General features: G+C 43.0%; 2 protein-coding genes across 2 annotated transcripts; both read left to right on the forward strand.

The window, feature by feature from the left end:
• Positions 1–990: 990 nt before the first annotated feature.
• On the forward strand, positions 991–3,589 carry LOC101776047. The gene is made up of 7 exons (XM_022829499.1): positions 991–1,488; positions 1,570–1,795; positions 1,879–2,065; positions 2,159–2,315; positions 2,524–2,790; positions 2,842–2,946; positions 3,032–3,589. Exons 1-7 carry the CDS (start codon positions 991–993, stop codon positions 3,587–3,589), a joined length of 1,998 nt encoding a protein of 665 aa, XP_022685234.1.
• A 3,162-nt stretch (positions 3,590–6,751) lies between these two features.
• Positions 6,752–10,058, forward strand: LOC101771045 (adenylate kinase 4). The gene is made up of 6 exons (XM_004979144.3): positions 6,752–6,989; positions 7,896–8,041; positions 8,125–8,244; positions 8,393–8,560; positions 9,232–9,321; positions 9,681–10,058. Exons 1-6 carry the CDS (start codon positions 6,887–6,889, stop codon positions 9,777–9,779), a joined length of 726 nt encoding a protein of 241 aa, XP_004979201.1. The 5' UTR covers positions 6,752–6,886; the 3' UTR covers positions 9,780–10,058.
• The last annotated feature ends 1,549 nt before the right edge of the window (positions 10,059–11,607 follow it).

Below are 11,607 nucleotides of genomic sequence, written 5' to 3' on the forward strand. Positions count from 1 at the left end.
CCCGTTCATTTCCCTCACTCCATCCCGCATCGCCCCATCCGCCCAGAGGGCACCTTCTCTCGCGAGCCGGGATGGCGCGGTGCTGGCGGGAAGATTTCGGCGGAGGGCGGGAGATGGCGCCGTATCGGGGCTAAAGGCGCGGGAGGTTACGGTGACCTCCCATCCTCGCGCCATTTTCTTCGCTCCCCTCCTCCCCGGTGCGCCTTCTCCTCTTCCTCCTCCTGTTCGCTCTCGGTTCGCCGGTGGGTCGAGGTACTCCGGCGGCACCCTGTGCCCCCGGCGGTGCTGCGACGGTACATCTCCCCCTCCTCTTTACGCTGCTTGATCCCCTCTCCCCCGCTGATCTGTCGATTCGTATTTTTTTGGTTGGTGTCGATGAACCCTAGGCTATTCTTCTGTCAGATCCGTGCGCTCCTTTTGTGGATTTAAGGTTGTGATGAACCGTAGGTACTTTTTGTGATGCAGATCTATGGTTCTCACATGTGTAGAGGTCGATCTGTTTTTTTGTTCGGTTCTTGTGTGGGTCAGGGTCCGCCGGCGGCACCCTGTGCCTCCGCCGGTCCTGCGACGGTACATCTTGGTTGGTTTTCATCCACCATATGTTGTTTGTGCATCTGCATATATGGTTTTGATGAACCCTATGTTCGTTCTTATGCGCATCTAAGGTTGTCGTGTATATTTGTGGATCTGATTTCTTGAATCCTGGAACCCTATGTTCGTTCTTATGCGCATCTAAGGTTGTCGTGTATATTTGTGGATCTGATTTCTTGAATCCTGGAATCATGGCTTACTGCTTTGCAACCAATGAGCCCCTAGTTAGCTGAGCAAAGTGCCTAGGTCGATGATGATTCCTTGCCGCCGGAGGAGCACCTTCGGGTGTGGCAGCCGCGTCTAGGATATAATGTAGTTCAGAATGTTTGCTTGGTTAACAACATGACCCCAAGTTTTTGTATACTGAGCTCTAATGAACACTGCATTGTATTGTTAGACATGGACTTCCAAGGTAGGCGCCGGGCTGCGGCTGCTCTTGTTGCTGCTGTTGCTGCTTGGTTTTTCTTGTGGTTTAGAAGGAGAAGTGAGGATGCTCGATCTATTACCTATGGTCCCATGGCAGAGAGGGACAGAGAGAGGAATAGCAACCTCAGATTCATTTATGAATCTGATGATGTGCATTGTGTCAACCTGCTAAGAATGAGAAGGGCACCTTTTTTCCAACTGTGTGACCTGTTTAGGTCTAGAGAGTTGGTTGTGGATAGCATCCATGCCACTGTTGAAGAACAGGTAGCAATGTTCTTGCATGTAGTTGGACACAACCAAAGGTTCAGGGTCATTAACATGACATTTAGGAGGTCAATTGAAACTATCAGTAGGTTCTTTCATCAAGTCTTGTATGCAGTTGGTGAGTTGAGAAATGAGTTGATTGTTCCACCATCCACTAGTGTCCATCCTAGGATCCTTGGCAGCAGGAGATGGAACCCATATTTCAAGGTTGGTGGCCCTTTCCTAATTGCAACCCAATTGACCTAACCAATATGGTACCAACCTGTTAATATGGCTTTTTATTTTTAGGATTGCATAGGAGCAATTGATGGGACACATGTCTTAGCTAGAGTGCCTTTGAAGATGCAAGCTGCCTTTAGAGGCAGGAAGCACACCATCACTCAGAATGTACTTGCAGCAGTGGACTTTGATCTAAGGTTCACATATGTGCTTGCTGGTTGGGAGGGATCAGCACATGATGCTCTGATTTTATCAGATGCTCTTGAAAGGACAGATGGTCTTACAGTCCCACAAGGTACCATAACTCACATACACACATGGCAACAATACTTGCACACACTAAACTGATAAACCATCTCCATTTGTTACATTGTCTAGGGAAATTCTATCTTGTGGATGCTGGATATGCAGCCAGGCCTGGGTTCCTGCCACCATATCGTGGTACAAGGTACCACCTGAGGGAGTTTGGTTCAAATAGGCCACAAAATCAAAGAGAGTTGTTTAACCTGAGGCATTCTTCCCTTAGGGTGACAGTAGAGAGGGCCTTTGGTGCTTTAAAGAATAGGTTCAGAATCCTTGATAACAAGCCTTTCCATCCTTACAAAACCCAAGTTAAGTTGGTTCTTGCCTGTTGTATTCTGCACAATTGGATACTTAGGCATGGAGAAGATGAACATGTTCCCACTGAAGCTGCTTGGACTCCTAACTCAACTGATACCCCCCCTGAGCCAGAACTTAGTGCTGATAATGGAACCTGGGCACAGCAAAGGGATGCATGGGCTGCACAAATGTGGCAGAATAGGGGATCTTCTAGAGTTTAATTGCACTTAAGTATTTGGGGTCATGTACTGTTAACTAGCATTGATGAATTTGTAATATAGTCAGAGACCTTGGTACTTTGCTATGATGTGTAACTGCAATCATGAACAATACAACTTGGTATGATATTTGCATGCAGTACTTACTTTCATGTTTGATTTCTAAGTGCTTTGGTGTTTGTTTTTGTTATGGTATGATGGTTAGGACATGGCTGTGATGGGTGAGGATGTGGTTGGTGTTGTCAATGAGGCAGGGGCCGAGGGTGGGGTGGCTGCTGTGGAGGAAGTGTTCCCAGCAGCCCCTCCACCCAATGGACCCCAGCCTGGGGGGCCAATGCAATGGACCAGTGTTCAGTCAGCCTTCATGCTTAGGAGGTTTCATGATCTGGTTGGGCAAGGGGTCAAAACTGACAAAGGCTTCAAGGAAGTGCATGTTAGGCAAGTTGCTAGGATGGTCTCTGATTTTGCTGAGGTGAATGTTACCACCAACCAAATTTATAACCACCTACGCAAATGAAGACAGAGGTGGGTTAAGATTGCTAGGCTCAAGGACCTCAGTGGTGCTCTCTGGAATGAGGACCATCATATGATAGTCCTTGAGGAGGAGCATCTGATAGGGCACACTAAGGTTAGGCCACAGCTTACATATACCTCACTGTTATGATTAATAGCTACCCTTATCTCTAACTGTTGCACAACCTTTTGCCAACTAGGATCATCCTGCTGATGCCAAGTTCTTGAACACCCCAATTGAGAACTATGTCCAAATGGAGGCCATTTTTGGGTCTAGTCAGGCTACTGGTAGGTTTGCCATGGGTTCCAATGAACCTTTAGGTGTACCTACTGACCTTGGACACCTTGAGGGGGAGGATCTTGCAACAGAGACAATTAATTTAGATGGGAATGAGGGTGATTCTGGTAAGAAAAATAAAGACTCCAATGGGATGGACACCTCTAAGAGTTCTGATAATAAGGAAGGGAGAGGTGGTAAAAGGAGGAAGTTGGGTGAGGAAGAATACCAGCTGATGCATGGTATGACTGTTGCTGTTGCCTCTGTTGCAGAAGCCCTGAAAGCTCCTCAGCACAATGAGGTCCATGCAGATCTCTATGGTTGTGTCATGTCCTGTCCTGGGTACACACAGGAGGCCTTGATGTTTGCACTTGTGTACTTGCTCAAAAACAAAGCAGAAGGTCTATGCTTTGTTCAGATGAGTGAAGCCCATAGGATCCTTTGGCTTAGGACCTACCTGAGCCAATCTAACTTCCTCTAGGTGGATGTCGACTGTTATGTGTTATTTTGCTTGCCTATGCTGTAGTCTGACATTTTGGGTGAGCACTAACCACTGATGGTGAGGGTAGGGACACCATTTGGGATATTTCCAATGCTGCAAATATTTTTGTATAGCATAGGCTACATGGTTCCATCTACTAAAGGTGGTTTGGAGGGATCTGTTGGGTGTGTAAACATGAACACCTACACCTGGTCAATGTGATGGATGCCAAGTCTTTCATCTTGGATACATGATCTGAATTCATGGATGCATATGTTGTTCTTGTTCTTCTTCTTAAGAACTGCTACATGGTAAGTCCATCTTATTTTCATCCTTTCCTATATGATGGTTGCTTCCTTCTGCCTTGATGGTTACTTTTGTTATTTAAGGTAAGAAAAAATGCCTATGATGACAAACTTATTTGCCCAATTAGAAGTATATGGGTATCATCAGATGACCTTGAGCTTGTGAGGGACTATGACATTGATCTTGTGATTCTTGTTCCTTATGGTTGTGTTGTTCCTGAGCTGTTGTCCATGTTGTGCTACTGCTGTTTTTTGTGTTCACTGTGCTATAGTTCCTGTTGCCATTGTGCTACTGTTTTTGGTCTTATTTTGGTCTTGTGTCACTGATGCTCCAAGGGTCAAGGGAAGATGAAAATAACATCTGAGGCCAATTCTTTTGTCACTTAGCATATCAGACTTGCTACTTGTTCTTTTTTTGTAGTTGTGCTGTTCATGATAAATTATTTTCCCCATGGGTACCATCACATGACCTTGAGCTTCTGACTGACTATGCCATTGTTCTTGTTATTAAGACCTGCTACTGCTTCTGGATACCTGGTAAGTCCATCTTTTCAGCATTTCCTATATGTTGGTTGCTTCCTTCTGCCTTGATGGTTACTTATGTTATTTAAGGTAAGACAAAATGCCTATGATGACACACTTATTTGCCCAATTAAAACTATATGGGTAGCATCAGATGACCTTGAGCTTGTGAGGGACCATGACATTGATCTTGCTGTTGTTGTTGCCAACTAGTTCTGCATGCTCATTACTTACCATTGTGTTGTTGCTAAGTTATTGTCCATGTTCTGGTGGCACTGTTATTTCTGGTGACCTTGCTGCTGTTCCTATTGCCATTCTGGTACTGTTTTTGGTCTTATTTTCATCTTGTGTCACTCCTGCGAGAGTGCACGGGATGCTTCGGGGTCATGCAGCGGACGGTGGGACCTTTGCAACCAATCACGCCCATACATATGCACATTGGATAATATGCATATGGGGTTACCTGTCTTGGTTACCTGACCAATTTGATGTTGTTGCACCTATCCCTTGGTTCTGCTCTCTCTGTCGGCACTCCTGTTGTTTCTGTTGCCAATATGCTACTGTTTCTGGTCTTCTTTTGCCATTGTGCCACTGATGCTCCCCTTTCTAAGGTCAATAGAAGATGGAAATAAAATTGGCTGTTCACCATTTCTGCTTGTGTTGTTGTAGATGTGCTGTTACTGCTCTTTTTGTTGGAAATGTCCTGCTGTTTCCATTGCCATTGTCCTACTGTTTTTGCTCTGCTATTTATCTACTGTCTTGATGGTTACTTATTTTATTTAAGGTAAGGCAAAATGCCTATGATGACAAACTTATTTGCCCAATTAAAACTATATGGGTAGCATCAGATGACCTTGAGCTTGTGAGGGACCATGACATTGATGTTGTTGTTCTTGTTGCCAACTAGTAGTGCATGTTCCTTACTTCTGCTTGTGCTGTTGCTTAGCTATTGTCCATATTGTGCCTATGCTGTTATTTCTGGTGACATTGCTATTGTTTCTGTTGCCATTGTGCTACTGTTATTGGTCTTATTTTCCTGTTGTGTCACTGATGCTCCAAGCTCAAGATCAAGTGGAGTTGAAAATAACATCTGAGGCTATTTTTTTTATAACTTACTATATCAGACTTGCTAGTTTACAGACATATACCTATGCAAATTGGATATTATGCATATGGAGTTACCTATCTTGGTTACCCAAGCAATTTGATGTTGTTGCCACCTATCCCTTGGTACTGCTTCTCCAAACTTCTGTTGTTTCTCAGATGCTGTCCTGGGATGGTTGCTCAAAGGTTGCTATTTCTGTTGGCAGTCCTAGGATGGTTTCTGTTGCCTCTGTTGCAAACTGGGTAACCTGTCATGCTTCTGTCATATTGTTTTTGTTGTCGACCTCTTTGGTACTGCTTGTTCTTGGTTTTTTCTGGTTGTGCTGTTGTCATACTTGTCATTCTGTTGCCAATGACCTGCTGTTTCTGTTGCCACTGTCTTACTATTTGTGGTCTGCTATTCATCTAGTGTCACTGATGCTCCAAGCTCAAGGTTAAGAGAAGATGCAAATAACATCTGAGGCCAATAGTTTAATTTCCACATTTTGTTTTATCATTCATCTGTTGCTGCAATTGAATCAAGTTTCATTTTCTTCCTAAGGCACAATGGCTTGGTACGTTGTGTACCGTGGTAGGAAACCTGGAGTCTATGCAACTTGGGTAACCTGTCATCAGCAGGTCACCGGTTATCCAAACTGTTGCTACAAGAGTTTTAGTTCGAAAGAGGAGGCAATTGCATCTTTTCTAGAGTGCACTGGTGATGGAGATGTCGATATCAAAGAAGCGACTGACGGTTCAAAAAACACGGCAACTGAAGTTAGTTGGGTCCATATCGTAGCCGGGCTACAATTTATAATTATTATTGTACTCCTACTACTAGTCTATTATCTTTGGAAGTAGTCAAGCACGAGATCAGCCTTTGTAATATTAAAACATCTCATGTTCATCATCTTTGTTGGTAACCTCACCAATATGGTGCTAGGGTGCTCCGACCTCATCCTGTTCTATGTACCAAACACAATCTACTGACTCCTATCGTACACGAGAGCGATACAACCAGAACAACCAAACACAATCTCGCATGATTCAGGCCGACAGCAAAATGCAACCAAACAAACCTCCCTGTATCACTCTATTCCGTCTCCCACGATCCAGAACAACTGGTCCGTTCTGGACGATCCGGACCGGAGCAATGAATGGTTTAGACGTAGACACGCAAACGACGTCACCCAATTCCATAGCTTTCCCGAGTCCCGGACTCCTGACTTGGGCACCGCCGTTGGGTCGTCACATAACAAAAGCCCAGAAAAACCCCACGAAACCCAAGTGCGTGAGCGCAAGTGCGCAACAGAGCCCGAACCCCATCCACCCACCCTCCTCCGACTCTCCGAGCTCAAGGGAAGCGAGGCGAGAGCTCGAGGCGGCGATGGCGGCGAACCTGGAGGATGTGCCATCGCTGGATCTGATGCACGAGCTTCTCCGCCGCATGAAGTGCAGCTCCAAGCCCGACAAGCGACTCATCCTCATCGGTCTGTCCGCCCGCCCGCATCTCCCTTATCCTCCCCTTCTTCCTCTAATCTCTGCGTTTGCGCGGGTCAAGATCCGGTTGGGAGCCGGGAGATCCTCCGCTTTTAACTCCGAGGATTGGTTTAGGCTCTAGATCCGCGCGGCCTTTTGGTTCCCATCTGGGCCATCTCGGGTCCTTCCGTCCTTGTTTCTTCTTCAAGTATGATGGTTGACTTTACCTATTTTCTATCTCTACTTGCGCGCGCTTGATGACAAGTTGATGGAGAATCCGTAGCATTTGTTGTAGAGTCCTGCTCAAATTGCCTTTGTAAGTTCCAATAGAGTAGTTATCTTTATTTGGATCTTCCTTGTGGGATTGAGCGTTAAGCTTCAGCAATGTGTATAATTCTGTAGAAAACCTCAGTTTTAATCTGGATATTGTGTTTTTAGGATATTGTCCATGCAATGTATGATATTCTGAACAAACTTTACATCTTCTGCGAGTGTCTATACTCTTCATGCGTAACATAGAAGTTTGTGTGTTTCAAGAACAAGCAGGTGATAGAATTCTGTAGCAAAATCTGAACGTTTCAGTGCAGAATTTTTCTAGGGAGCGGCTGGAGACTTGAACAAAACATATTACTAGATAACTCTGATAGTTGTGCCCGGCTTCCTAGATGGAACTAATAACCTAGGTAAAATGTTTTTATTTGAACAGAATAGATGCAGTGTGATGAAACTGCTTGCAGATTTGCTGCACATATTGAACAATTAAGATGTTTTCTGTACCTTCTTTTAATTGAGCTTTTACTTGGATTCATATGCACTGAGTTTTATGATCTTCAAATCGATTCTACATCTTCCTTGTGGGATTTTTTTTAGAGGATCTTTGTTCTAGAGTTTTGAAATGGGTTCTGCTGATCTTGTAGGTCCACCTGGATCTGGCAAGGGAACACAGTCTCCTCTTATTAAAGATGAATATTGCTTATGCCATTTAGCCACCGGTGATATGTTGAGAGCTGCTGTTGCTGCTAAGACTCCTTTAGGTGTTAAGGCAAAAGAAGCAATGGACAAGGTATTAAGACAAAAGGGATAAAAAGGGCAAATGAATAGCCATAAAAAATTGTTCCATGACTTTGCTCAATTCTTGTTTGTTAGGGAGAGCTTGTTTCTGATGATTTGGTTGTTGGGATTATTGATGAAGCCATGAAGAAACCTTCATGCCAAAAGGGATTCATTCTTGATGGGTTCCCTCGCACTGTTGTTCAAGCTCAAAAGGTGAGATGGTTGGAATTTGAACAATTTATCGATCAAAATGGACGTATGTTAGTGATTTTCACTACCGGACTTATTTTTTGATGAGTAGAAAATGAACCTATTTTTGAACTTAGTTTTTCTTACTGTTTCCATTAAATGTTTTCTCCAGCTCGATGAGATGCTTGAAAAGAAAGGAACTAAGGTTGACAAGGTTCTTAATTTTGCAATTGATGATGCAATTTTGGAAGAAAGAATCACTGGCAGATGGATCCATCCCCCCAGTGGTAGGAGTTACCACACAAAATTTGCACCCCCAAAGGTTCCTGGAGTTGATGATGTAAGTCAAATAGTGACCTCATAGGCTTAGTCCCATGCCGTTTCAGTGGTTACTCTAATTTGAATCTTATCTGCTATGCTAATACTATGGGATGTTTTTTGCTGAACATATATTAATAGTTCAAATCTGCAAAATGTTATCCATTTATGATATTTAACTTGCCAAACAAACTATTTTAAGTTCCTTTTACATTTGTATTTACTACAATTCTTTGGACAGCTATGCTAATACTATAGCATGTTTGATGTTTCGACCTACATAAATAATTCATATGAGTACCTTTGAGTCTGCAAAATCTTATTTATTTGCTTATGATGTTAGATCTGCCAAACAAATTGTTATAAGTTCGTTGGTAATGATAAAGCCAGAAGTTATAATACTTCTAGTGTTGGTTTGCTTTATGAGTGCACTTTGGTTTCGTCTGCATTGTTTTTACTAATTACTATACATGCATCTTCTCCATGGATATCATACTACTGTTCATTTCTATTCTTTTGTCACATTATTCCCATAGATTATTGAAGTCTGCTGATCATGTTGATATCTCTTACAAGAATCAATGGTTCTTTCTCCAGTGAATTTTGTGCAGCTAATCTAAGATTTCTCTTATGACATAATGTCTTCCTTGCTCTCAATATCTTCTTAATCCTTCTATGTTACATTTTCATTAGGTCACTGGAGAACCACTGATTCAAAGGAAGGATGACACAGCTGAGGTTTTGAAGTCTAGGCTTGAAGCTTTCCACAGACAAACTGAACCGGTATGCTGCTCTCTCAAAGTGTATTAAAGTTTTCCTCTGTTTTGAGCTCATGTATGTTTCAATTTTGTTACTATTATCATAGTTTGCTAACCTCTATATTCTTTGCTTTCTTAGCTTGTTGGGATAAGTAATGTAGTTATGGCAACATTTTTGTCATGACGCAATTGTAATGTTTGCATTGAGTCCATTTGGGCATGTGAAAATTCTGTTTTATTTTTCCATCTCATGGTTGCTTTGTGTTGTGTCTTCTGGTAGTTAAATATTTGAATAATTGAATCCTGCTGCCTGTTGTCTAACTGTGTTACAGCAATGCTTTTGCGAGTTAAATAATTTTTATTGGACTGATTTGTTTCCACCAGGTGATTGAGTATTACTCCAAGAAGGGCATGGTGGCGAACCTTCACGCTGAGAAGCCACCGAAGGAAGTGACGGCTGAGGTCCAGAAAGCCCTCTCTTAACGTACCACCATTTTGGAGATCAAATTGTGAAACTCTAATTAGTTTACTTTTCCTAAAAAAAACTCTAATTAGATCTTATGATGATGTTGTAGAGGTCAGAATTGATACTGACGTGCCAAGGTTTAAAGTTCTCTATTTTCATCTGATACTTGATCAGATAATGAGCACCGTAAACGTCACCGGGTTTTCTTTTGCAATAATCCTTGGCATGATGGAACGCGATGTTTTGTACTAATTCTTTGACAGTGAGTTTGAATTTTGACGAAGGCTCCCTCTATTTACTGTCAGTGCACACGTGATGAACTGGTGATTGTCATTGCCTACCTGGAAAAGTGCGTCATTTCTGCTAGGTCCTATTATGAAGGTTACGACTCACGATATCATTAGGGTGCTGCCTGGAGCTATGGCTTGCCATGACAAAACAGCATCTAAATCCATGACATCTGTGGACAATAAACACGACTTCATTAGGGTGCTGCCTGGAGTTCTGGCTTGCCATGACACAAAACAGCATCTAAATCCATGACACCTGTGGACAATAAAGGGCCTGGTTGGTTTCCTTCTCTGCTGAACCTGCCTTCTCTGCTGAACCTGGAATCTGCTGAACCTGCCTTCTCTGCTGAACCTGGCTCGTTTCCAGGAACCAGCCCCCCACTGTTGATGCGAGGGAGCATTGATTGGATAGCAGCATGCATGCATCCTGGCCAGACATAGCCGCTGTTCGGTTGCTCTGATTGCAGCACGCGCATAGTTGTTTTGACCGCCGTGCATGCACCCACGCGCTCCCCCGCGTATCGCGGGAGCCTGGCTCCCGGGAAACGAAGGATTCGACCACATCGCCGGAGCCAGGCTCCAGGTGGCCTTTTGCACGCCGCGAGCTAGACCCAGCAATGAGTTCGGGTAACCAATCACCCGGAGGTCGCACGCGGGGAGCTCGTATCCGGGGTGGTGCAGGGAACCAATCGCACCAAAACATGCGCGGTTCCGTTTAACATGAGACCATCGCATGACTTAATTAAATGCAGTTCTGGCTGCCAACTTGACAAATTGTGCAACTTGCAAATTTCATTGGCTTTTGTCAGCAGATGTCGCACAAAGGTAAAGGTACCGATTCAGTAGTAAGAATAAGAATTAAAACAAGTGGATTTTCAAAGTTAGGTTTGTTTAGAATTTTGCGCACTTACAAGAGTTTCACAGTATTATGCCAGCATTTCTAAATCCTATACTGAAGATACAATCAGGTGAGGCAAAGTCTAAAGATACGATCAGGTGAGGCAAAGTCTCTTCACGCTACTGGGAAAACTCGGCATTCGTCCCGAGGCTTAGTACCTGTTGATTTTTTGATCCGGTACTAGTACTAGTTAAAAAAATTGATATGAGGTTAGAGGAATAATTTCATATTTGGTCCTTTACAAATATAAGATAAATAAATTATGGGGAAAAATATAATTTGTTCATATTTTAGTCATTTGCAAATACGAGCGAGATAAATTGTGGTACATGGAGATAATAAGATGAAATAGAGGTATGTAATTAGTTATTTTTAGAATAATCTACAATAGAGAATTTTTTTTCATTTATATGTCATGTTTGAGCTAAATAAATTATAAGAAAAAATATAATTTGTTCATAGTTTAGTCCTTTACAAATATGAGCTAAATAAATTGTGATACATAGAAATAGCTATTGCTACTGGAGGTAGTGGCGATGGTAGGGGCGATCGTTGTTCCTCTCGCGGCAAGGGGAAAATCATAGTTGGCCTTCATGATAAGCCAAAGAAAATGAGCACTAGGAGAGAGCAATGCTTCGTTATTTGAAAAGATATCAT

The sequence above is a fragment of the Setaria italica genome, chromosome VIII (assembly GCF_000263155.2).
Source record: "Setaria italica strain Yugu1 chromosome VIII, Setaria_italica_v2.0, whole genome shotgun sequence".
Classification (NCBI taxonomy): domain Eukaryota; kingdom Viridiplantae; phylum Streptophyta; class Magnoliopsida; order Poales; family Poaceae; genus Setaria; species Setaria italica.